This window comes from Pavona decussata, unplaced genomic scaffold (assembly GCF_977016875.1).
Source record: "Pavona decussata unplaced genomic scaffold, jaPavDecu1.1 SCAFFOLD_216, whole genome shotgun sequence".
Taxonomy (NCBI): Eukaryota; Metazoa; Cnidaria; class Anthozoa; order Scleractinia; family Agariciidae; genus Pavona; species Pavona decussata.
In genome coordinates, this window is record NW_028145621.1 from 652,501 (window position 1) to 679,114 (window position 26,614).

The window sequence follows — 26,614 nt, forward strand, 5'->3', positions numbered from 1 at the left end:
TTCTTCAATTCTTGAAATAATCAAAAGCTTATAAATTTGTAACAATCCTGTAATTTCTATCAATATAGCTAGCGAATCCTTTATTGTTCTGTATATTCACTTATTTGTTTACTACTTATTTAAGTTTTATTTTAGTTGCTGCTGTTGCTTTGTAAACTTTGTTAATAATGTCAATTTGTAAACACCAAAATTTATTTGCATTTAGTTTAATATAGTCACACCTACCCGCCTCGACTGGCTTTAGCTATTTGCGGGTAGGTACAGTAAATACCTAACTTGTAACTCTCTGTTTTTAATAGTGTTGTTGTTGTTGTTGTTGTTACATGATGACTCGCATCGACATGAGACTTTTGTACCGTCACATTGGTATGCGCGTTCTTTTGGGACTATTCCGTAATAGGAATACACGAAAATAGACAGTATTCATGTTCTTTTGGAGATATTGTGTTTTCGGAATAAACAGAATAGTATTCAGTTCCTTCAGCTCCCAATGGCAGAATGAGCAGAGTACAGGTTACTCAGAATAAGAGGAATGGCATTCTTTTGGGAAGGTTTTCAGGTTAATGCAAACAAACGGCATTGGCCCGATTTATACTAGAGACGGATAATCCGTCTGGACGAACTTGGGCAAGAATTTTTTTAGTTCGTCTGATTATCCGTCCGCGTATAAATACGGGCAATAGACGGATTATCCGTCAAGACGAACTATCTGCTTACCGTCTGTGTGTATAAATGCAGGGTCAGACGAACTTAGATGCCAGAATCAACACGTCGTTACATAAAGCCAGCGGTCTCTTAGCAGTAGGATACAAAATGTGTTCGCATAAACGAAGTGCCTGAACAAAGGCCAGAGAACAAAGATGGCGGGGAATCCGGCACTAAAGAACGAACGTGCATGGGCCGAAACAGAATTGCATTTAATCCGTCTAGTATAAACGGGACGAACTATGAGACGAATTAATACTGTGTTTTATAGTTCGTCCTGTATTTATACTAGACGGATTAAACGACCAGACGGATTATCCGTCTCTAGTATAAATCGGGCCATTGTGTTCTTTTGAGAGCTGTCACCTTCTGTGTACACTCTGTTTTTTTTATAAGAACGTCTAATTTTGGAGCTGAGGCTGAACGTTCTTATATCTTTTTGGCGATTTGAGGCTGAAAACGTTCTTAAGATGTTCTTAAATTAGTATACACTACATGTATTTTGTAAATCACCGGACGCGACCAGGAAACCTATCAAAGTGCATTGCCTGCTGAGATATGGTATGATTATGACAAACCGAGATGTATGTCACCATTCTTAATGTTAAACAAAACATGCCCTTAAGTATTTTAGTTAATTTACATTTGTTACCTTGATTTTATACACAGATTACCAAAATAAAAACGTTCTTAATGGACTCTCAGCCTGAGGAATATTCTTAATACGTTCTTAAAATTTTGGTCAATCTCAGCCTCGACGTTCTTATAAAAAGGTTCTTGTAAAAAAAAAAAAACAGAGTGTATTCTGTTATTCCTCGACAGAATTGACCAAAAGAATTCGCTCTTAGTATCAACTATTTCATTGTAGAGCGAAATTGACATTGCAGATAAAACAGTTTATGTAAACGCGGTATAAATTTATTTCTTTTGGACGGGGCGTTGACTTTTCAAAGGATGAGTTTTGACTGTCATGTTACGTAAAACTTTTACCCCAACGTCAATTCAGTTATTTGATAACGGCTAAAACTTGTCCAAACTCTCACCAATTCACATCTTTTCAGCGCCATTTTGTTTTCTTGTAACAGACCGACTGCCACGTCTTGAGACAGTAGAGTTTCGTTGTTGGAGTCCATTGAATTTGCGTGCGTCCTGAGAGGTATTCGCTTAGAAATCTCCTGAATGCTGATGAGGCTACATACAAACAAACAAACAAACAAACAAACACAAGCGTTCTCCGTTAAAGAAAATTAAGGAATCAGAACTACTTAAATTTACGAACCTAGCTGCTCTATTGCGTCTGGACATTTTTCTTTTCCCCGAAATTTGTTAGTCCGAAACATGTTCGAAGTTAAAGTTAAACCTTTTCCAAAACGTTGGGAGAAATTACTTCTGCTTTGGCCGTTTGTAGAATACTTTGCGATGCTCGGTAATTGGAACCAAAAAAATGGGGGATTTAGTACAAAAATACTATCCCCTAATGCACCACCACCCACACCTTGCCCCACAAAACAACCCATAATTTATGTTTTCTCTGTCATACACTGAGTAGAAATCAATTGACGGCTATTTCTTTCCCATAATGTCAAGACGCTAATCCAACACAAATTTCCAAAGCACCATAAAGCGCTTTTTGAATTGAGAGTCAAGAGTAATTTCGCGTTTGCTTTGGTTTTGCCTTAATGCGTTCTATGATTGGTTGGTAAAATACGCGCCGCTTTCTCGACCAATGCTAACCAGCCTAGTAAGGCCATTCAGTTAAAGCTAAACACTGTCGTGTCTCTGAGCACTAAGCCACTGGAAGCGATACTAATCCCAGTGGATGCGATGATGATTCATAGCAGGGTGATCCCCAACAATTTCTGTCAGTACCCATTTATATATCTGGCCCCAGTTGTTCAAAGAGTGGATAGCTTTATCCAGTGGATAAGTCGCTATCCAGTGGATAAAATGAATTAGTTGGAGTACAATTTATCTGGGCCCGATTTTTCAAAGAGCGGATAACTCAATATAAATCGCTATCCAATCGATAAAATGTACTCCAACTAATACATTTTAGCATACCTCAATGACCGACTATCACGTAAACGCGCAATCTGATTGGCTACACAGGTGCCGTCTCGGTTTCTATCGCCTTTGATAGTTGGCTCCGGGCGACTATCAGCCGATAGAAACCTCGAGCTCGCCGTCTAATTGTTAATTATTCGCTGGATGGCCATTTATCCACAGGATAACGTTATCCACTCATTGAACGACTGGGGTCTTGGTTAAGAAAGAACATGTGGAGCAAAGTTTCTTCTCTAAAGAAACAACGCGAGATAACGCAGAGAACAACTTACGCCTGAAACCACTGAGCCTCCAAATCCGATGGGTAAACCACTTCACCATCACCTCTCCATTTATAAAATATGTTGAAAGGTTTCAGGATAGCCACTTACTTTGTTCCAGTTGGCTTGTCCCTTTTTTCGTGATTTATGGACTTGTAAAACTTCTCCAAGATGGCAGTGGATTTCTCTGATAAGTACGCCAACTCTGTTCTGTTGGATAATTAATCAATTTTAAGGCAAACTCCACTCAGTTTTAACAAATTGGTGTAAACTTCATGTATAAGATTAAGCATGAATTACTGCCACAGAGACTTTGTAATCTTTTCCAATTAGACAGTGGTTCGTATTACTTAAGAAAGCGAGAATTTGTTCAACCTCGATTCTCTTCGGTGACATATGGAAAACACTCACTTCGTTACCTAGGGCCTAAACTGTGGAATGATCTCACTCCTAGAATAAGATATCAACCCTCTCTGAAGCAATTTAAAAGAGTCATACGTAATCAGTACCTTACTGCCCTAGCAGCAAATGTCAGTAACTGTCGAGGCTGCAACCTATGCCGAGAATGACTAGGGTTTACATGATTTTTTGCGATTGATGTATGAAATTTTATTAATATGGTTTAAGATGTAAATTTTAATTCATTTTTTATAATTTTTTAGAATTTTTAGAATTTAGTTAGGTGTCCACTATTAGTAGAGGGGACTTCTCCCCTCAGCTTCATTTCTTGACACGTTTATAAAGTTGTTATTATTATTTATTATTATTATAAACTTGTTTGAAATAAAGCCTCAAAACCAATTTTGTTTTCAAGAAGGGAAGAACGTTGGATATGAGTTTTGGCTTATTCAGTTCGCTTTTAGATTTCTCAAGTGCCATTTTGAATTCTGTGAGGTCACATGGCTGCCGCTATTGAGGCCAATTTAGACGGTACAACTATTGCTTACAATTGTCGCATGCGATTTCCAGAGCGAGCGCTGCTCACGTCATGCAAAAAATCCTACACAACTCTCGTCATTCAACATTGCCTATACCTACGATTGTCGTAGGATTTTACAACGACATTTTTTGTGACTTACAAGACAGTCGCAAGAGAGTTGTAGGTTTGATTTACACGAAACAAGTCGTGTGGTAGGCCTGTCGTAAGCTTGTCGCATGCGACAAAGTCGTACCGTGTAAATCGCCCTTAAGGAGGTTTAGTAAACGACTAACGGAAGAAAAATGACCATGTGAACATATTTACCCTATATTTGTCGCTCGATGTTTTCAGCTTCTCAGTAAAATTGAATAGTTTGGCGTTTCTATCAAAGGTCAGAATTATACTCCTTCTTTCAAGAAAAGATCAACGCGAACCTCAAATGTCGTTTGTCGTAAAAGTGACTTTAAATTTCTCTATTGTCACAAAGCAGAAGTTATTTTGAGTGAAATAATTGGGCAACTAACATGTATGATATCATGAAAATAAAACTACAGTACGTAAAAACCCACGTATAAGAACCTAGTGATTTAAGAACCTACAGGCTGAAATTGGGCATATAATAATATATACAAATACAAATATATGAGAACCTATTTAGCCTGGCAAAGAAAAATAGGTTCTTATACAAAAAAACACTCTTATTGTAAGGCCAAAATACTGGATTTTGTTAGAAATTGTGAAATTTCTGAGAAATATAACATGAAAATTATTTGTTTAATACAGTATGTGGTACAATGAAGAAACTTCAAAATTGAAAATCTTTTAAATACAGAGTATAGAATATGTAGTACTGTATAAAATTATACTGGTGTAGTCTTGGGACTTGAATCTGTATAGTGCCCTGACTTTTTGTATCACTATGACAAATCCTACAAATAAGAACCTACTAAGAACCTAATCAGCCTGACTTTGGAAAAACTACCCCAAAATATAAGAACCCATTCAGCCTGAACCCAAAAATTCTAGGTTCTTATACGTGGGTTTTTACTGTAACAGAGGGCAGGAAATTCAAAAGGTGAAAATAGGCGATAATGATATCCTGTTAAGAATAAAACTGCATAAGTACTTTCTACCTTTTTCGGAGAAATGTGAAATTAAACAGTCTAGATCAATTTCTTTCAAGAGTGGAGGAGAGTACACATTATTTTTTGTTTTGTTTTGTTTTGTTTTGTTTTTCACTGCAGCAGTCAATCCCTGTGGTGGAGTCTTAGGAAGCAAAAATGTTTTAATTGCACAACGCGTTTAAAAGATCTTGTTTATGCGAGCTGTGACTGATGGACTTTGATCTAGCTCCTTTTGTATGCTTTGTAAGTTGTTGGCATAATTATGATTAATGGAAGTAAAAAAAATACACATTTAGATGGGTTTTGAAGTTCAGAGTTTGAACATTAACGAGTGATAGATGCATGTAATAATAATAATAATAATAATAATAATAATAATAATAATAATAATAATAACAATAAGCTTGATTCATTCATCTTAAAAAATAAATATACAATGGATTTACATAATTGGATCTAAAGTTAAAAATACACAATCATAAACAAAGGAGCCTTGCTGCCTGTGCCATAAAAGAGTTTGCATGTCTTTTTGGTTCTTGACCTTGGTATTGCTACTGGTCCTGGTGTTGATCTCAGGTTATTGCTGTGGCTAGTATTTGGTTTTGTAGTAAAAATTGGATTTGGGTGGTCTTTTATTATTATGTAGTAATATATGAGGGTATTTCCGTTATTCTTTCGAGGAGTCATTTATAGATTAATTTACACATGTTTAAATGATTTATTTACAGTTATACAGATTTGTGCATTATGTGGGTGTTTTATGCAAACGTTATAAACGTTATATTCACTGCTTTACTTACACACCTACCTTGTATAGGATGACAAGTAGTTGCTGAACAAATTCTTCCTCAACCTCTCAAGAAAGTTAGAATCAGATCCAAGTTTGTAAACAGACAGTTTATCACCAAGCTTCTTAGCTCTGACGACAAAACAATTCACAACTTATAAGAGAAACTTCAAAAACTCCACGTTGGAGGGGGCCTTTAGAAACGATATTAGAACAACTTTCAGTACTAGGCCAAGGGACAAAAATTAGAATTCTAATGAAATGTTCATCATGCGTTCACGTTCTCCATAAAACCTTAAATTTAGTCATTTCACGTTGTTGTTTTGCAGAGGACGGTAAATAAATGTACCAAAGTGTATAATGCAAGTGCAGAGCCAGTGTTTTGCTTATTAAAACTATTGTTTTCTGATGTTCTCGTTGAGGTCATCGTCGTCGCTGCACTGCTTAAGGTCCCTAATAGTGGCCAAGGTTTTTTTCCAGGTTCATGGAGCGAGCCGAAGGTGAGGTCAATAACCTTGGAGGAAAAGGATGTGAGCAATATTTCCCAATACGGACTGGATAAGCTGGTTCAATAAGGTTTTATAGTATAGGCTTCCCCGCTTGTTGCTTTCTAGTGCAAGCAAAACTGGTTTATGTTCAAAGAGTGCGAGGAAAAGTGCGAGAAATCCTTTTCAATGCTGACAAGATGGTTTGAACAGTTCCTACTCCATAAGCTTAATTTAAAACACTTTTACTTTGTTTTTGTCGAAATTACAACACTTTGCTCCCTCTAAACATGAGTTGTAACGCAAGCAGTCCATCGTAACTAGAGGAAGATTCTGACAACTCAGGGAGCCAATCAGAAAATTCACCTTGGATGATCATTTTCTTAATTCTCATGACCTCAGAGGTAAAACAAGCAATGACTTTACAAGGAGAAATTTGATGCTGATCACTGTTAGGGCTTACAGGGTTAAGCATGGATAACTGAGTGACTGCAGAAGCTTAACTTACCTTTCATATAGAAGCTGTAAGTTCTTCAGCGACTGTTCCTTGTCTGAACCATAGCTCCGGAGCTTTGAGTCCACATGTTTCTGTCAAAGAGAAATTAAGTGAAATTACAATAATAGTATATCAACAGAGTTGATAACTAAACTACTGTCAAGGTAAATTGGCCACTGTAAAGGGATTCGAGTGCCGACGTTTCAAGCGTCTTAGGATTCGCTCTGACTAAAGGCTATCACTCAAAACGTCAGCACTCAAATCTCGGTTATCAGCTCTGTTGATAAGCCAAACATTACAACTTGTTTTTACACCCCACTGATGCAGCACCACAGTTTCTTTAGATCTTAGCCTTAATGAAAATGAACATTTTTCACTTCTGCCCTGAATGACTGACTAACAGTAAGGGAAAAGGGGATAAATATAATGATTGTGTTTTCATACCTTAAGCACATCCTCATGAATATTCTGCACCATTTTTCCCATCACAACCTCAGCATTATTACCAAAAACTTTGTCAACCGTGCTGTGAACTTGCTCACAGAGTGGCATGACATCTTGAAACACATCAGCAGAATTGAACTGGCCCTGTCAACACAACGCATTTAACAAAAAGTTAACGTCAGATAATTAAAACCGTGTTCCAGTTAAATCAATGAATTCCCAGCTTTGGGTGGTAATAAAGAAATCCACTTCACCAGAGGAGGCATCTTATTAGCAGAAGCATTTCTAAAATGGCAATGTAGCAGCTTTCATATAACTAGAAATACATGACTTGAAAACAATAGAACAAACAACAGAACGATACTCCCAACCCTAAAAACAATAGCAGCTGTTAATTAATACAATAATACTAGTAATAATCATAGATTAGAGAGTGCATTCGATGTCACAAGCCCAGGCCAATACAATACAATACAATACAATACTTTATTGACACTCCACACTGGTGGGGCTTTTCAGTGACAATACCTATAAGAATTAATTATGTAATAGATATTATCACTACATACTATACAATTATAAGAAAATGAATACTTATAAGATACTAAATACTATCATGACATACTATTAACAAAAAGAAACAGTTATCAATTTATTTTTTAGGTAAAATTTAAACATAGAAATCGATTTTGCAGTTTTAAGAGTACTGTCTAGATTGTTCCAAAATATGGACCATGCGGTAGTAGAAAGTTCTCTGCCTGGTACTCGACTTATACAAGGGGATGTTTTAAAGTTGGCAACTTCGAGTCGCACGCCTGGTGACTGCAAGTCTTGTCGTAAATTGATCGCTGATCAATCTCGATCCCAGGCTCTCTCTCTTTGTGATGTCATCCACCACTGCAAAAAAATCTGCGGGGGATGCCAGATGTGCGTCCCGAAATCCATCGACCCATCCACGACAAGTCCCATAAAATCTCTACTCAAATCCATATTAAGCAACCTCGTTCCCAGGGTCTCTCTTCTTCGGCCGCCCCAGCGAGAGAGAGAGAGAGACCCTGGTTGGAGCTGGTCACGTGGCACCCAAATCTGGGTGCTTGACACAATTTGTCGTTAGGGAGGGGTAGTAGAGTATGCAGTTGTCGCTTTCTCAGAAGGACGGAGAAGCCAGCTACAAACTTTACGACAACAAGCGGTTTTCCAACAAGCATTTCTACATCACACGCTCACTTGAGAATTGGAAGAGGTTCACGTTTTTTCCACTCAGGTAGAGTGTTGTTAATCCAAAAGAATTATTTTAAAAACAGTCGTAACTTTTCGGGACGCCAGAGGGAAACCGACAAAACCTAAACAGGCATGGTGATTAGAACAGAGGTATCGCTGGCTTTACGCCTTTTAACAGAGCTCCAAATGAGGTGAAATGTGAAAGAAGATCAATTTTAGTATTGCCGAATGGAACACCAAGAATTTTTGGCAATAGAATGTAAGCAGGCGAAGTGTTCAGAAATACCAACGGACTGAAGCAAGCCGCGTGTGAATATAATTGAAAGGTACTTTTCATCTTAGTTTATTCCCTACGTTCTTGACTTTAAACCGTAGTTAAACGAAAAATATTGAGCTCAGAGCGCTGATTGTGATCGAAAACAATGTATTTACAGTGTATTTAATCACAGGAAATCGGTGACCAAAAAAATATTCAATATTGTGCTTCGCGAATTACATGTAAATAAACAGATTACTATTAACAAGAAGAATGTATTGGTATTTTCTTGTGAGTGATGAATTATAATGCTGTTACTGAAAGAATTTTTTATGAACTTCATTTCATTTTATAGAGCAAAAGATGTACTTATTACCGCAGTTTAAGCTTGAATAAATACTATTTCTGGTAGAATTCATGGAATCAGTACTGTTCCAACTAGTGTAGATAAATTACTCCGGTTCAAGTTGTAGAATTTATGATAAACCTCTGCTTCATTGACCGTTTGAAATTCCCTAGATTGTACTTAATATACGATTTTTGCAGACGGCATGAAACTGCGCCAAATCTCTCGCATTTCGCTTGCTTAAATCGCACCCGCTTGAAAATCTCTGATCGGCTCTTTGCGAATAAAACAATTGAGCAAGTGTACCCCGACTGGGAAGAAGTTTGTCTTGTGCTGTCACGTGACCAGCTCCAACCAGGGTCTCTCTCTCTCGCTGGGGCGGGAAGAAGAGAGACCCTGGGAACGAGGTTGCATATTAAGAAGCGTTCTTCCTACATCAAACGCAATTATTTCAAGCTTACAAGAGCTGCTACACTACTGTCTTAAAACTGTAAGAGGCATTTTATTTTTCAGGTATTAGATTTGATATGGAAAAAAATCATTTTGGTTTCTTTAACAGGTGCCTTATAAGTTTACAAATGCAACAAGAAGAGGAAGAAGTTGGAAATCTGAAGTACATGTAGTTGAGTGTACAGCAGTTAGAATAACAAAAAAAACCTTAGCGGTATACTAGGTTTAAAAAATGCAATTAGTTATAAAAAAAAAACTAACTAATTTTATTATGAAGAAAAAAATGTAATTAATACCACATTGTTTACTGTACAAGAATGTTCCAAATAATTTCTGAAAATAATAAAAAAATTATTATTCATGCCTCTCCCAGCACATTACAGATAGCATTTTACATAAAATGCACATTGTGCAAGTGGAGGACATTCACAGGGTTACAGAATTAACTCATCAAGTTTAACTTGCCTTTTGACTTTGTTTTATGAAAGCATCAATACACTGGGAGTAGCCCTGTAGAAATGAATCAATCACAAAATATTAAATTATTATTGTTAAGTACTTGACCGACTGTACTCTTAAAGTTGGATTGGAAAAACCATGCATTACAATATGTAACGGGCAAACACATAAGGGCCAGCCCACATCTTGGAGAGCGGAGGTGGCATTCATCCAAGGGGTATGCTTTTTCAGCAGTTTTGTTCTGAAAACACTGCATTAGTTATGAATTTTAAAAGCCATATTTTAACCATTTACATGTAGGTCTGAAAAAAGGTATATTTTTGGTCTGAAAGAGGGTCAGGTTTTGGAGAATTCCCCTCCCCCCCACTCCTCCCGCATTTCAATTCTGAACTACAGGGTTGGTTGTTCTTATACACTCTATATATAATTTTTTTTCAAGTTAGGGCAATCGAAATCCAGAAGGTCACTCTCACTTGGCCCGCTAAATTTCAAAGTTTCCTTTCCCACGTGCCCGATTAACCTCCGAGACATAATAAATATCTTACTAACCTTCTCGTTACTTTTTTTTTGGTCGGTAACTAACAGTACAGACCTCAAACTCAGTTAGCAAGAGGTACATATTTCACGCTCCCAGGAAGACTTTACCTTGAATGGCAGCAAAGTCTCTGCACATTTTCTCATACTGTTGATACTACCCTGGTGATGCGCATCTTCAAATTCTTCAAGCAAAGCCATTTCTACATGATCGTGACACTCTGTGGTATTTAAGGATGCATACCAAAATGATGAATTAGCAACATTTATAAATAAGCCACACTCGTCAAAAGTTAACCCAGCTTTCAATGTGTTTAGATCAGTCGGTATATTCTAGGAAGTCTAGGATTTCCTTTTATTCCTATTAATAGTGTTACATTATTTATATCAAGTTAAAAGTGTTTCATCTTCTGCTTTAAAAAAGTTAAATTGTTTTCCTGGAAAATACATAATTTATAACTTTCTTTCAATACTGAAACAAAAAAACAAGAACAACAAATTCGAATCAATCTGCATTAGCTACATAACACATGCACTTGACTACATGTATGTCAGCCCCCAAAGGGAAGCCTTTTTGTTTTCTTTCCAAATGAGACATACCACTCACCTTTGATTCTTTCTTTAACAGCTTTAAACCTAAACCCAATAGAAATTCATTATAAGACAAAGTTGCATTTAAAAAGAAAATAATTCAAAATTCAAAATGCCAACATTATGCATTTTTTTACAATAACTGTAAAAATTCCCATGCACTGATTGGCACATAGCTATTGTCTATAACTACAATACAGACAGATGTACATGCACACTTTCTCAACAAATTATTCTGCTCATACTTTTTCCACTGTAATTGTAAAACACAAATCAAAAGGCAGTTTTCCATAGGCTGTATAATTATACTCTTTTAGAGCATAAAATGATGCCATAAACTTGGCAGTGAAACCACTTGTCTGCAGCTTGTGGTTCCACTTGAGTTTTGAACATTTTATGACATCATTTTATGGTCTACAGCTGTATATACACGTAAAGTTTTGACCACAGAAAACTGCCACCAGTTTGTTAAAAATGACAAAAAATATCCAAGAGACGAACAATTCACTTGTAAATCAGAAACAATTAACATTGACAAATCAGTTTGAATAGACTAAAGATTCAATCATACTGTCCTTTTATGGATTATTTATCACTTGACTGTACCTATCAGTAGGCAGTTCTTGAGCAATAAGGGACAGTTTTTGTATGATGTTTGCTGCCTCATGAATCTGTAGGCAAAATAGAACAAAGTTATTCTGTCAATTAGTGTTGCTATAACACCAGGAAATTACAACTAAACATAGTCTACATGTATTATCAATAATTTATTGCTGACAAAATTTTGACCTTCTGTTTGACAACATAATTTCTATCTAGCTTTCATTTTCTTTGGCCGATGAAAATACCAGAACTGTGATATATTCATTTATAGTTAATAATAATTATTGACTTTGACTATAAAAAGTTGGGGGGAAAAACCACTTAAAATTATTCTAAGATCTAAAAAAAAAGGCTAAAAAAACAATGATGTTTTGATGCTAACTTAACGCCATTATCAAGACAAAAAATGTGTCTAATTATGTTGAAATCTATAAATCTAAAAAGAATAAGAAGTCATCACTGATGATAAAAAAGTTGTAACATTTTTATTATTATTTTATTTCACTGCGGGTCAGTGTTGTAATCAATTACATTGGGGGGGGGGGGGGGCAGGGGTTATGTTCAGAACAATTTTAGCATCTGAAATTTGGGGGATGGGCTACATAATAGGAGGGGGGTTAATGTCCAGAATTTTACTGTAAACTGTGACCTTAACATTCATAATATAATTATATGTGGACATAGCTTATAATCTTTCCACCTTCATGCTCACCTGAAATTGGTCATTAAAAACACGTGAAACCAATTTTCCTTTGACAAACTCATCAAAGTACTTCATAAGTTCCTGTGCCTCAATGGATCTTGACCGTGGTGTGTTGATCCCCTCAAGCTGGTCTCCCAAGTGTACAACCTTAGTGGCAACATAATTTATCCTGTCGTCTAACTCTTGAAAAAGACCAGTTGCAGTCTGCGATTAAAGATATTAACAATGAAAAGCATTTTAGCACAGCACAGTACTGCATGATTAAGTGAAATTGAGAAATTGAGTTTAATTTATGCATGGTTCCCAGTGCATTTTTGTATCCTAACCACACTGATGACAACAACAATTCTTATTATCAACATAGACCTTTACAACGGAAATTTAAAATTTTTATGTAGGCCTGATAACGCAAAACAATCGACGCGGCTGGGAACTGAGCACCTTACAATTAGTAAAAGGGCAAAGTTTGAGAGTCTTGTCAGGTAAAATACCGAAGATATAGTTCTGTGAATTCAGGAACTTTTCCAAATGTTTATATGAAGATAGGCAAACTTTGCCTGTTTCCATACAAACGTCTATAATATTTTCAGACTTAACAGAGCTATTATCTTCGCTTCTTTAAAAGACCAGACTCTCAAACTTTGCCTTTTTACTAATTTTAAGTTACTCTTTCCAGCAGTGCAATTGTTTTCGTTATCGGGCCAACATTAAAATTTTAAATTACCATGATAAGGGAGAATTGATTGGGAGTCTTGGTTGCCTCAAGGATCCTGGTATTCTATACCAGCAAGGGCTTCAGTTGCTGGTAGCTCCAACCAAACTGGGCAGGCCTTAGGAGTAGCAGACTGTTTAAAGTCTCCATAGTATTTTCCAGTGTGGTTGTCGAGATCGTGTGCTTCAATCAAACTGCCATCATCTTTGTCTGTAATAATGAATGCAACCTGGGGAGACCTGATGAGGGGGGACCTCACCATTACAAACCAAGTCAAAGCATAAAATCTCAACAATCACAGTGGAAATGATGGACTGTAAACAGTCTACAGGGCGGGGCCAGATGAAAACTAGCACCTAGCACGCCAAGTACCACTCCACCAATCCACCAATGAACCTTCTGTCTGGAAACAGACCTCTCAAAATCTTCAAATGGCAAATAATCCATAATATGGGCCACTTTCTAGAATTATTAATACCTACTACCAAAGATACTGTACATGTATATGACACACTGTACCACAATCCTGACAATTAATGAGAAACTGCCAGAGGCTGAGCAAGTCATGTATAGGCAAAGTTAGCAACAATTCATCAACATGATCAACGTATTTTTCAGTCAGTGACAAGCATACTCAGAAAAAGAAAATCCGAGTTCTAGCCAACAAGAGTCGAACCTAAGACCTTCCCATTACTAGTTCGGATACTCTACCACTGAGCTACAGGAGACTCGTGGGAGCTAAGGCCATTAAACTAGATTCATGGGACAAACATCCTGCATACTGCTAGGATTTGAATGTCGACGAGTGGCACACGGTATAGGTATTGAAAGAAACATGATGTTATGTTTTAAGCCTGGTGAATAAATTAATGACAGACACACTTTCCTCTCAGTGACACACACATACATACATGTTCTTGGTATACATTCATATATTAAGTGAAACCCCCCAAAAAACATTTCCTACTTAAATGAACACAAGAGAGACCTTAAATGTGTTCTCCAGTTCTCTGGCTTTCTGCTTGTGTTCTTCCTGCTCTTTGGCACAGAGTTCTTCAAGCTTGTTTATTCTCCCCTGCATCTTCTCGTCCAAAGCTGTAAGTTCTCGGATGGTTTTCTCAAACACATCTGACAAAGTTCTGGGATCAAACGCATCAGCTCCGCCCTTGGATCCTCCACCCACAACAGTGCTCGCCAGGCGTTCAACATATTCACAGGCATCAAAATCCCCCTAAAGGTGGAAAGTATACACAGGGGATTTAATTACATGAAATCTTGTTGGAATGCAGAAAGGCAGCAAATGGAATAAAATCCATTTTGGAAAGGTGACAGAAGAAAAAACAGAAAAGAGCAAATGGAAAATGGAAAAAAATAATTAATTATAATGCACTAGGTTAAGTGAAAAAAGGCAAAGCTACTATGAAAAAACCAGGAAGTGGGATCCTCTCAACAGCCCCCCCCCCCCCCCATCACCCTTACCCCTGTCTCCAACTTGATGTGACAAGTCAAAATGATTAAATTTCGATTTCCTCCCATAGCTCCCTATGCAGTGGAAGATAACCAAAGAACATCTGCCTATGAGGCTAAAGCTTAAATCCTATTAAAGCTTAAAAAATGACAAGGAAATTATTTTACATGTAGGCAAAATTTTAAATTACTTCAGATTAAGTCTCACGCACATTTAAAAACAGAGGAGCCTCGGTTTATTCTTAACGCAACTATTTAGCTAGAAATTTACGATGTCAAATGCCAGCTATAAGTCATTATTTCCTCCAAAAAGGAGAATTTCAGAGCGTCAATATTTTGCACTTTGGGGGTCTCAAAAACAGCAACTGAATAAAAGAAAAGCATACCTCGAAGTCTTCAAAAGTAGCCATTTTCGGTCGAAACCGTCAGCGGTCTATCCACAAGGAATTACATGACCAACACGCTGAAATTGTTACTCAAAGAAGAACGAGCAAATCTCACTCCTCTGTCCGCCATGTTTGTTTAGGCGCTGACAAGAAACTAGTGCCAGACCTTTTCCTTTCGAAAATTTGACAAGAACGCCTGCTTGATTTTTGAGTCGAAGCCTGGTTCTGGAGGATTATGTAATGTGTTGAGGTATTAAATTACTCCGTTCAGCGTTTATGTCTTTCCTTCACAAATATAAACCTCCGTTCAGGCCTTTCATTTGTTTTAAAATCCGGAATTTCATATTTTTACAGGGCACTTCCGGGTGAAGGGCTTGCCTCAGTGCATTCCAGCTCCACGGATAGGCAAATCACATGCTCGAGTGAGCTTTATTAGATGCAGGAGCCAGACGATCAAAGACTGGTTGAAGATGAACGACTTTCAGTAACCGATCTGAACGAGATGGAACAGCCTAGCAATAGCACTGCAGTGACAGAAAGCACCGTGAATTTGACAGAAGATGCCAGCGAAAGGTGAAGAAAGCTAGTATTAACTTGTTTACGACGTTGTACCTAAATGCTTGCAGATTAGCAATATATATTCACTGTACTTATTCTAGCTCTCGAATAAGTTTACGACGTTGTACCTAAATGCTTGCAGATTAGCAATATATATTCACTGTACTTATTCTAGCTCTCGTTTCTCGTTTCACTTTGCTGTTTCACTTTATGGATCCACTTTATTTTAAAGCTGATAAATTGAAAATGGCAAAACCAGATCGCATTAAGCATGAAAATCAAACTCAAACCTGATAAAATTAAGGAGTCACTTCATGTAAATACAACACAATTTTACATAAAACTTGGAAAGACTTCTACTTGACGCGCGCAAACAAAGCTTGAAAAGGCTACAAATATCATTAAATTCCCAGATGCTCTCTAGACCATAATTTTGAAATCTTAATAAATTATGTGATATCACAACATATGCTTTCAGTATAAAATGGTGGTAATTACATGTAATTGACATCCTTTTATTTTTACCCAGGCCGGCTCAGAACCACAGAGAAAAGCTCTGTGAAATTCTCCACAGTCATAAGACTCAATATGCCATTATTGCTTTGGTTGTCGTGGATATGATCATTGTCATTGCAGAGTTGCTTCTTGACTTGAGAGCAATTGAAGGTGAGAGCCATGCAGTTCCCATTTCCAAACCTGTTCAACCTGTTGTCCCTTTCTGAGTCTGGTTGCTGATACAATATCATTATGCCTTTATTATTGCCGAATTTACAATTTTTTTTTCTACCACCTTTAACTAATAATGTCATTTTTTTTAATGTCATAGTATAAGGAATGTTGTTGTATGATGAATTTATAACCTATTTATTTATCATACATGTAGGTTATCTGTGGTCTGACAAGAAGAAAAATCTTTGATCTGTTGCAGTTCATCATGACAATCCTGCACCTCATGTCCTTCACTACATCAGTATCGTCATCCTGTCAATTTTCATGATTGAGGTATTTTCACTTTTGCTTTATTGATTTGTTGGTTTGAAAGATGATTTGTTTCAAAGTTACAGTGTATGGCATGTGAATCATCTGTGACATCAGTGCATCAGTGAGGAATATTAAACCTGCCAACTCTCACGCCTTAGGCGTGAATCTTAAGCCTGCGGGTTGAAAACTTCGATCTCACTCCGGCTCACGCTTGCGGGCCAATTTCTCACGCTTGATTGAAAAATGTGAGTTGTTGCTGTCTTCCTTGACACAATTTCCAAAAGTATGTTAACTCAGACCCATGGAAGGAACGAAAGCCAATTGTGTAAAATGAATAAATGACAACACCTCTTGCGATCTCTGAGTTTTGAAGGTGAAAAGCACTGGGAGCGAGCTCGCGTTTATACGCGTCCTAAGACTGGGACTGGGAAATGCGAGGGCTGTTTTCGCTTTCGTCATGCTTTTGTGAGCAGCTAGAATAAAGCTTTATGGCCGTTTCTGGGAACACCAACATCAAAACTGCATTAAAAAATTGACCATGTCAGTCCAAAACTTTCTGATTTTAGAACTATAGCGCTGATTTTAAACCAACTTACGTTGGTCCTTGTGGCTAAGCATTTTCTCGATAACCTCGCTTTTGGCAGACTTCGGACGTCTTCAGAAGACTTCGGATGTCTTCGGAAGACTTCGGACTTCTTCGGGAATCTTCGGAAATGATCGTGTCGTTCTCAAAAATCCCACCACTCCCAGGATAAAAATCTCATGCCTTTATCTCAGAAAAAGTTGGCAGGTATAGAATATTGAATTGCCTGCCCAGTTAATGATCAGATGACGTCAGTGTGCAGGGCTGGGTTGCTTTTTGTGGACCTCACATATTAGCTCACTATTGTTTTTTAATCTATTGTTTTTTAATCTATGGAATTGCATCAGCTAGGCCAGATGGTTTGGTAACAATGTGTCTGTCCTAGTTCTCGCTGGGAAACAACACAATTAGTATCATTCTAATTAATTAGCTCTAGCCTCTAGGCAAAACCCTACAGACTTAATTCTGCCTTACTGCTAGCTGCTCAATCAGAAATAGTACATTTCACTTTGAAAGTTACCTGTATAACTTATCAATTTGTTGCCATCTTGTTGTTACTAACCTAAAGTAAGAAAAAAATTATGTGAATTTTTTACCCACAACATCAAGGTAGCGACAAACTGACAGCTCTTTATGTTGTCATGAGTAAAGTGTGATTATTATTAAAAGCTGTGAATTTTTCTTTGAATTACTTCTAATGTGCAGTTCCAAAAAACACTCATACTCCCCCCATGGAAGGTTTTTTGTGTTGCACCCCCATCCCCCCAGGAAATTCCAGTTTAGCTTCATACTTTGCTTCTAAAATTTTGACTTTTATGATCCCCCTCTCCCCCTAGGAGTTTCAATGACCTTCCATGGGGAGGGGATTTTTTTAAGGACATACATTGAACTGTTTTGACCTTTTCAATTTCTGCAGTTGTTTTTGAAGATCTATGCCATGGGGCTCACATTTTTTAAGCACAAGATGGAGGTTTGTGCTGTTTTTGTTTTTGGTTTTTTTTTGTTGTTGTTGTTGTTTTTGCCACAATTTGATGCACCACATGTTTCAGCCGTTTTGTACGCAGACATGATCTTCACTCATCAGTGAAAGTTCCCAGTTATAATTTGGCAAGAACAAAACTTTAATTCCCAAAACAGGAGTGTTTATGGGTATTCGAAAATGTTTTGCCTAGTAAGTATGTTATCTGCAAAATGGATTCTGTCAGCATAATACCGTATTTTCTTGATTAAACGCCGGCTTTGTGTAAACGCCGGGTCAAAACTGCCGATTTTCAAATAAACGCCGGGTGCGTTTAATCGGAGCCTCTGTGTTTGATCGGGGTCCCTGCGTTTATTAGGGGTTGAGGTCACAAGGACCAGTTACAAGTAAATAGTAACCTCTTGAATGGTACTGTTACAACATACCAAGTAGGGTATGCTATAATTTGCACACATTGGCTGACACAAACGAGGACGTTGGCGACATTGCTGTTTATAAACTTAAAACTTTGTACTCATTTCATTTACTTGCTTCTACATCATTCAAATATTGTTTATGTGCTGTTTGTTAGTGATACAAATGTTGATTGCAACATGGTACACGTGCCATATGTACGGTGCCATAATACTGTAACTTCGGGTAATCCGGGGGAAAATCGTCCAGCACTGACAAACTGCCCCTAGGTTTCCGAGAATCTGTAATAATAAATCAACCTGGAAAAATGACTGAAAATTGCATTTAATTAATAAACGCCATACCCCGATTAAACGCCGGCCTCAAAAAACGCCGGGTCAAAACTGCCGAATTTTAAATAAACGCCGGGGGCATTTAACCGAGAAAATACGGTACCTTCCAGGAGTTGGGAGTTGTAGTTCAAATGCAGGATACTTCCAGATAATCCAGGAAACTAATACATTTACAAAGGCCTTTGATGTTCAGACTTAAATAACAGTAATATTATTAATAATTATTGTTAACTTTCAGTGAAGAGTGGACAGTATGACAACAAAATTAATATAAATTATTATACCTCAATTAGAGATCTAAGTCAAATAATTATTAATATGTTAAAACTTTCACTAATTTATTGTTATGTTATTACCTGGCAGGTATTTGATGGGGTTGTTGTCATTGTGTCGTTTTCTCTGGATGTTGCATTCAGGTTTGTAGTAAGAATGTTTTGTACAGTGTAATGATTGGCTAGACATAACTTTGTTAGAATAAAATCTATGATGATGGCACTTTGAGGATAGAAAATACCTCCAAAGATGTTTCCTTTGAGGTCCACAATGGGAGGTGATGATGCACCCATCTTGGTTCCGCCATCTTGGAATTCTGGATCATTTCCCCAAAACTTCAGGAAAGTGCCAAAATTGAACAAAAAGTCCTCTGTTTTTCTCTAAAGGGATTTTCCATTTTTTAAAGCAACTGCAATGGTAACATCAAAGTTAATAAACACTAACCGATCACATCAGATTTTTCCCAGATAAACTTCTGAACGAGTCCCCCATCACATTTGCTCTTATATTATTACTAATAGGTTCAAAGTCGACTTGTGCAGAATCTGCTCCCCCCCCCCCCACCCCCCGGGGTTCAGGTAGGGTTAAATAGTGATGTTGTATTAAAAAAACCTGTTGACGTTTGCAGACGCTGAAAACCGTACCTTAATTACGGAGCATCAGGTTTATGTTGATGCCAAAGATACGTGTAGGAGTACCCCGTACACTTCCCTAGTGTTCCCCTGCATGCATGGGTCACTCTTGTTCACTAGACTGATAAACATTTTAATTTTCATTACAGTGGGAAGGAGGGAGCTGTAGATGGGATAAGTCTCATCGTTATTCTGCGACTGTGGCGAGTCACAAGAATTGTCAATGGTAAGGTCTCCTTTTTCACCTCCTTATCAAAGTCTGATTATTAAAAATAAGTTTGATTACAGCATGACTGAAATGTATAAATAAAAGTTCGTACTTAATCAGGTACAATATATTTTTGAAAGGGAAAAAAAACAGAAATGTTAATTACTCTGTACAACTATCTATTTAAAATTGACCTCAGGTTTGGCTATAGGAAAAAGTTATTTTTCACAATAATGTTGTGTCGAACTTGCTTTTTATCCACAAATTAGTTAAGTTTACTACGGCATTCACTAATTTATGAGGTTGAATCTATGTAACAGGAATAGTTTTGTCCGTGAAAATGCAAGCAGAAAGAAAGATTCAAGCACTGCAGAAAGAGAATGCTGAATTGAAAGAAGAAGTTGAAGGGTTGAAGACCAAGTGTGCTCAACTGGAGGTAATATTACATGATAACAGATAAGTATAGAAGGTCATAATCGCTTCGTAACACTGAAAAACTAATTCCTCTCATTTTCAAAGGGGAAAATATGTTGTTAAAAATGTAAAAAAAAAAAAGGTGAGCTAGCATTTTCGTCAAGTCAACAACGGCTAATAAATTCGGGGATAAAGGGGGGATTTCACCTAAACGCCATTTTTCCACCACTTAACATGGCTTTAATTTAAATATCTTGTTCACGTTTCAAGCAATCCAAAAACCCTACCATCATCCCGTGAATCGGTGTTGTGGAGTATTCTGTGAATTTTTGGGTAGGAGTAGTTTTTCTAGAAGGATGGGTAAAATTAAGAGAAATAAGAAATATTGAAGATTTAGTGAGGTTTTAAAATTAGAATTTGTAGTTAATAATTAATAGACGGACACCAAGTTCGTCCACTAGCAACCTGGGGTGCTCTTGCGTGGGTATCAACTGTCTGTTGGTGTTCCAAAAATCATTTTCTTTCTTCTATCCCTTCTTAAAACCTCTTCAAATTTCATTCAAATTTACGTGAAATCCCCCCTTAAGATTCTTTTCCCTAAAATTTTCTGCAACTTAGATTTTCAGTTAAAGCATAAGAACAGATTAAACTTGATTAGCTCACATAAATATGTCTTTAAATGGGCACAAACGATCTGGGAAAACATAGGAGACAACATTTTAAGTGTTTTGCTAAAATGTTCTCGTTGGTTGCCCCTGATAAAAAGACATTCTAATGGTTTCTTGGATTAAATCAGCGTTTGTCACAGTTTTTTTTTCTTAATTCGTCCACCCCATCCCGCTATACACTGTTTATACTGTAGACAACTGAGAGCCCTCCTTGGCCTTAAATACTTAGTAAATTATGGAACCATTAGACTTAATAACTTTAGTAGAGGTTATTTCTTTCTTTGTTTCTTTCAGTCAGAATTGAAGTCCTTTAAAGGAGAGACAAGTGAATCAGCTTCAGTAAAAGGAATTAATCAGCAAACACTGGACTCATCTTGAAGGAAATGTGTGTACGTAAAATGCAAAATGACTGGATTTTAAAGTGCCCCAGCCTTTTAATTGTCAAATGAATGAAACGAAGTTCCGTACAGTTGAGTTTATATTCAGAATGAATAGTTATTTATATTTTAATTATCATATAATTAAAAGTATTCCACAATAGTTTTATCATTATGTAATTACCAATATTTGAAGAATTTATGTTTTGCTTATCCGTAAGAATTTAATTATTGATGAGTTGTTTTACGAAAGAAATTTTTAAGTCGAGATGTATATTATTTTATACTAAAGGCCGATAAAAATATATAAATTTTCATACTTTTTTATATAATTTAGTTTTCTGCGTCATGAAAATGACAGTCACTATATTGAGTAGCTAGGCGAACTTTCGCAGAAAATTAGGTTTAAAAGTAATCGTTGATAAACGCACACTTCGATTGATATTTTCACAACGTGTGTTTCAAAACGTCTGTTGAAGAGTAAATTGAGCGCAAATTTTACAATACATGTAATTTAAAAATGTAGCGAAACGGCCGGATACCATCCATAACATGACTTTGAAACTTTGAAGTAATTCACGATTTTCTACTTCTGTAAATAACCAAACAATTAAAAGGCAAAGAATATGTAGACTCTTGAAGTGTTTGTTTGCTCGTGAAGTTTTTGTCTTTACGCACCCGCCCCGACCGTAGTTTTCTTCCTTCCTTCCTTCCTTCCTTCTTTCCTTCCTTCCTTCCTTCCTTCCTTCCTTCCTTCCTTCCTTCCTTCCTTCCTTCCTTCCTTCCTTCCTTCCTTCCTTCCTTCCTTCCTTTCTTTCTTTCTTTCTCTTCCTTCTTTTCTTCTTTCTTTCTTAAAATCTCTGGACCTCGTTACGCCGCAAACTATCTTGCGCTTTTATCTGCCGCTCATGAAAGTGCCCTCAAAGAGACTAAAGCCACAAAAAATGTCGACTAGAATTTAAACTGCCCTCCTTGTTTCAGCGCTATCTTTCGTGCGCCACCATCAACATCGCGCTCTCGTATTATGCCTTGAAAGTGATAGAACAGAAGACTTTTACGCGCAGACTCGCATTATATACAAATCACAGAGAACCACACTAATAAGCTTCGCGTTAGCTTGAGGCTACTTTATCCTCTTTAAAGTCATGTTGCACGGACAACTTTTAAGCACGATTTTTAACGCAATATAGCGCAGGAACAACTTTTAACGCAACATTTTGTTGCGGGGAACTCGTTGAAAAAGTTTCCAAGAAAGATTAAAAAAAAATTGCATTGTGTTCGCCGCAGCAAATTGCTTCGTAGGTTAAAATTGTCCGCCCGCTATGTTACACAATAAGAACTTTTAACGTTGTGTTACGTTAAAAATCGCCCCGCGAAGCAATTTATTACAGTCCATTGAATTACATTGCCCATTCTTACTGATCTAGGATCTTGGCGTTGTCGTAGTAGTCCGTTTCTATACTAGACTGCGAACAGTCTATTTCTTTTCCTAACTTCTGTAGCGCGCGATAGATGTAGCGCGCGATCGGGCGCGATTGATCGAGCGAACGAGGAAGCCACGACCCCTCCTCGTTCGCTTTTCTAATTTGCAAAATTTTGCCGGCGCTTTTGCTCACGTGATCTGAGGAAAAAGGAGGACTGCTCGCAGACTATTTCTATACCATGTTCTTCTTTGTCATACCATTTGTTCATTTTCTCTCCGGCGGAAAGAAGCGACAGCCGGATATAGGTCTCCGTTCGCAGGCTAACTCAATCTCCCACGCAGCCGTTTTTAGGGCAGGTGGGTAACAACTCCCCTAAAAACGTCTACTGTAACTGGAAAAATGAAAGTTAGTCAATTAGGTAAAGGGATTTAATAACTGCAAGTAATAGGCCTTATCACGGTTTTCGACGCCATTTTGACGAGTAGGCAAACAGGCTTGAAATAACAGTGTTTGTATGGAAATCCGATGTCAAATAATTTTCATAAAACATCGCTTCTGAAAAATTTATGAATTGAAAACTTTTGGCACTAGGAAAAGGATTTTAAGAAAAAAAAAAAGGAAGGGATGTAGCTTTGCCAGAAAGCGTCTAGTCGTGTTTTGAACTTTCCATACATTTCCCTGTATTTTTTCCCCGCGAACTATTTTTGGTAGCAGTTCACGGCAGTTTCGCTTTACAGACAAATGTATGGAAAGTTCAAAACACGACTGGACGCTTTCTGGCACAGCTACATCCCTCCAATTTTTTTCTTAAAATCCTTTTCCTAGTGCCTAAATTATTATGAAAATTATTTGACATCGGATTTCCATACAAACACTGTTATTTCGAGCCTGTTTGCCTACTCGTCAAAATGGCGTCGAAAACCGTGATAAGACCTATTTTTCGCTTTTTCGCGGGTATATTATATTTTTGATTTTCATTGAGTTTAGACAAATATTCTGCCGTGCACGGTCAAAGTTAACATTAGGGGCGTGAGTTTTAATGAGCACGTGCTGGGCGCCCCACGCCTTCGATCGATCCACACGAAAATCATTCACGAACAAAAATAGAGGAATTAGAGGAGAAAAAGATTATAAAACGACGGCCAGATGTAAAAAGAGAAAACATTAAGGGGGAAGAGTTCCTGACTTTCAGTGATATCTGTCGCAGTGTTAAACAATTTAAAAATGTATTGACAGTAAGCAAACTCACGTGTAGCAAGGAGACACCAATGTTTAATTACGGACTGAATTAATTTCTGTCTTTATGAATACTGTGCAATGCCAGTGTTTAAGAAATAGTATTCGCGAAAAAAAATAGGATTGTTAAAGAAAGTCAGTTTCTCGGGAGAAAGAGGAAAAACTGAGCTAAGCCTGTAAATTCTACTGAGTCCCTTTTAATTATTGAGATTCAATTTTTATGACAAACATAATCTAAATAGAAAGTGAGCTAATGGTCCTCTGGCAAACGCGAAAAATTACGAGCGATGCTAACCTTTTAGCTAGCATGACGTGTCTACAGTCTAACGAACCTAATAAAATTGACCTCGCAGACTGAGCTCGGCATATTTGTTCATATTGATCAACTGGACAACTTTGTTCTGTTTCGATCTGTTCTATATTATTTTCCGTTGCCGAAACGTAAAGTTGAAGAAGCGTGACCGCCGCATAGCAATGATCAGAACAGCTTTATTGATTTTTGTTGCTGTAGCGTTGGTAGAGGGAGGAGATAAACCAAACAGGCAGTATAAACAGCCACAGGTATTTTATGCCATCGATTTGTTTTCGTTTAACACCGGGGAGCTTTCTTTGTTTACAGTTAGCTTCAGTTTGTTACAGAATATTAACAGTAATAACTGAATAGTCAGAACTATTAGCAGACGTTTATCAGTAAGGCGGCGCTGTTAACTCAGTTTCCGCGCGCGTTTTTTACCGATTTTCATTCAAAAATCCCAAGAATGGAAAGAACCGTCTTAGTCGCAGTTCAGGTAGCCTGACTAATATTGATTCAATTGCCGTTCGCAGCTGGTAACTGTTTAAAATTTAATATTACAAAAAATTACGTTTCGACTTTTAAGGCATAAGTTTTCGCTTGGTAACCGACCCAGTGATTATTCTCGAAACTGTACAACGACTCAAAGGCTGAGAAGAAAAGCAGGACCTTTAAGAAAGTTTGAAAAGTAGAGCAATTCACTTCGAAAAAAAAAAACACATTCGCTAGCTCCGGATTTTTTCCGTGGTTGACTTGTGTGAAATCGCGAACACTCGGTCATCGACAAACCGAAAGTCCCTTTCAATCGAATTTTAATTTTCAATAACATAAAACAAATACGTTAACTCTATTTTAATATTTCACTTGCTTCTTATAACTACTTATGAACGTAGCCTGCCCAAAAAAGTAACTCAATTGGCAAGATCACACCCTGTAGCGCAAATATTTAATCTAGAGCGGAATGCCTTTGACCTATAGACATTGTAGTTTCTGGTTGATTTCCGGTAACCGTAGCTAGCTTCTTGAGAGGGCGTTCTTTGGGCTATGGGACAACTCCTTAATACATCAGTTTTTCATTACAATTTGTACTGTTTGAGAACTGCTTACTATGTCGAGCACGTTTGAGAACTGCTTACTATGTCGTGCCAATGTCCTGCGTGGCATTCGCCAACTTGTCAATTTATGTGAGTGTGCTCTAGTCCGATCTCTCTTTCTCGCTCGGCGAACCTTCAACGTTTCAACAATGTCTTGCGAGTAGCTTACATTAAAACCACAACGTGACACTTACTTGAAAGTACTAAACGTTTGATATATTTTAATTTCCTAATATCATGTATCTAGATGCTGTTTTACCGTTACTTCACACCCATGAAACTTGCAAGAGCTGCAACCTTCATCCATCACCACCATTCTCTCACAGCTCAAAGCCTCACTTTTCTCAGCGCTCCGAAGAACAGGTACCGGCTGATGATCGTCCCCCTTATACCTCCAAAGATTACCACTGCGAATGACAACCTGGTGATCAAGATGGCGGTTGGTTTGGAGACAAAGTACGGCCAAGGAGACAGTGATCCTTCTTTTGTTGTTTCTGATGGCATTCGATTTATTGGCGCAATTACCGTTGATAAAGGTCACCACAGGATTCATGCTCCTTGCTTTGGCATCGAGGGAGGCAGTGGGTTAACCATGAACAGTCCACGCACTGGCGTACCTCTCCCCAAAACTTCGTACAAGTACTATCCAGGAAGGTTTGAGATCCAGTTAAGCCTGTCAGACCGGTGGGGAACCTGTTTTGTTCCTCTGGACGGAGGCTTTAGCAGAGAGGTGATTTACCAGAACAAGCTGGATCCGCGTAATGGCCTGTTTCTGGAAATTTATGGCGATGATACCAACGAGAAAGTAGGAATCAAGTACATCGAGGTTAACATCCTACAAGAGAACTGACCTCGTTGTAAACAGCATGGTAGACTGAAGCTAACAAAAGCTAATAAAACACGAGTCTACACCAATTTTTAAAAGCCTCTTTCCTACCTTCTCCTTCCTTCAATCCCCCTCGCCTCTTCTTGAAGAATTGCACAATGAAAATGAAAGAACCACACAATCACACACACTGTACACCAACACATCAATCCGCCTTTCCCTTAAAGAGCTAAAAAAGTCTACAATTGGTCTTTCATGCAGTCGAAACAGTCAATTTGATTTCCTCTTTACTTTTCCTCTTCAATGTTAGC

At 37.6% G+C, this 26,614-nt stretch overlaps 3 protein-coding genes across 5 annotated transcripts in view; 2 read left to right on the plus strand and 1 right to left on the minus strand.

The window, feature by feature from the left end:
• LOC146459810 (exocyst complex component 5-like) overlaps positions 1-15,170 on the minus strand; it is a 23,244-nt gene extending 8,074 nt beyond the window's left edge. Inside the window, exons 1-12 of the mRNA XM_085088885.1 lie at positions 15,013-15,170; positions 14,148-14,390; positions 12,457-12,651; positions 11,748-11,812; positions 11,158-11,186; positions 10,662-10,771; positions 10,023-10,067; positions 7,285-7,428; positions 6,853-6,932; positions 5,881-5,991; positions 3,141-3,239; positions 1,749-1,896 (exon numbers count right to left, since the gene is read on the minus strand). Coding sequence (XP_084945011.1) covers positions 1,749-1,896; positions 3,141-3,239; positions 5,881-5,991; positions 6,853-6,932; positions 7,285-7,428; positions 10,023-10,067; positions 10,662-10,771; positions 11,158-11,186; positions 11,748-11,812; positions 12,457-12,651; positions 14,148-14,390; positions 15,013-15,036 — 1,293 coding nt within the window. The 5' untranslated portion in view covers positions 15,037-15,170. The remainder of the gene's footprint in view (positions 1-1,748; positions 1,897-3,140; positions 3,240-5,880; positions 5,992-6,852; positions 6,933-7,284; positions 7,429-10,022; positions 10,068-10,661; positions 10,772-11,157; positions 11,187-11,747; positions 11,813-12,456; positions 12,652-14,147; positions 14,391-15,012) is intronic.
• Positions 15,171-15,202: 32 nt separating this feature from the next.
• LOC146459811 (voltage-gated hydrogen channel 1-like) lies at positions 15,203-22,072 on the plus strand. 3 transcript variants are annotated; one of them, XM_085088895.1, is made up of 9 exons: positions 15,203-15,262; positions 15,367-15,585; positions 16,100-16,236; positions 16,499-16,572; positions 18,051-18,104; positions 19,223-19,275; positions 19,914-19,990; positions 20,293-20,408; positions 21,349-22,072. In XM_085088895.1, exons 2-9 carry the CDS (start codon positions 15,449-15,451, stop codon positions 21,430-21,432), a joined length of 732 nt encoding a protein of 243 aa, XP_084945021.1. In that variant the 5' UTR covers positions 15,203-15,262; positions 15,367-15,448; the 3' UTR covers positions 21,433-22,072. The 3 variants fall into 3 exon arrangements, with proteins under 3 accessions (XP_084945021.1, XP_084945022.1, XP_084945020.1); XM_085088896.1 differs by having other exon boundaries at positions 15,256-15,286; XM_085088894.1 differs by lacking the exon at positions 15,203-15,262 and having other exon boundaries at positions 15,269-15,585.
• A 2,340-nt stretch (positions 22,073-24,412) lies between these two features.
• Positions 24,413-26,392, plus strand: LOC146459812 (uncharacterized). Its single transcript, XM_085088898.1, has 2 exons — positions 24,413-24,652; positions 25,725-26,392. Exons 1-2 carry the CDS (start codon positions 24,566-24,568, stop codon positions 26,325-26,327), a joined length of 690 nt encoding a protein of 229 aa, XP_084945024.1. The 5' UTR covers positions 24,413-24,565; the 3' UTR covers positions 26,328-26,392.
• The last annotated feature ends 222 nt before the right edge of the window (positions 26,393-26,614 follow it).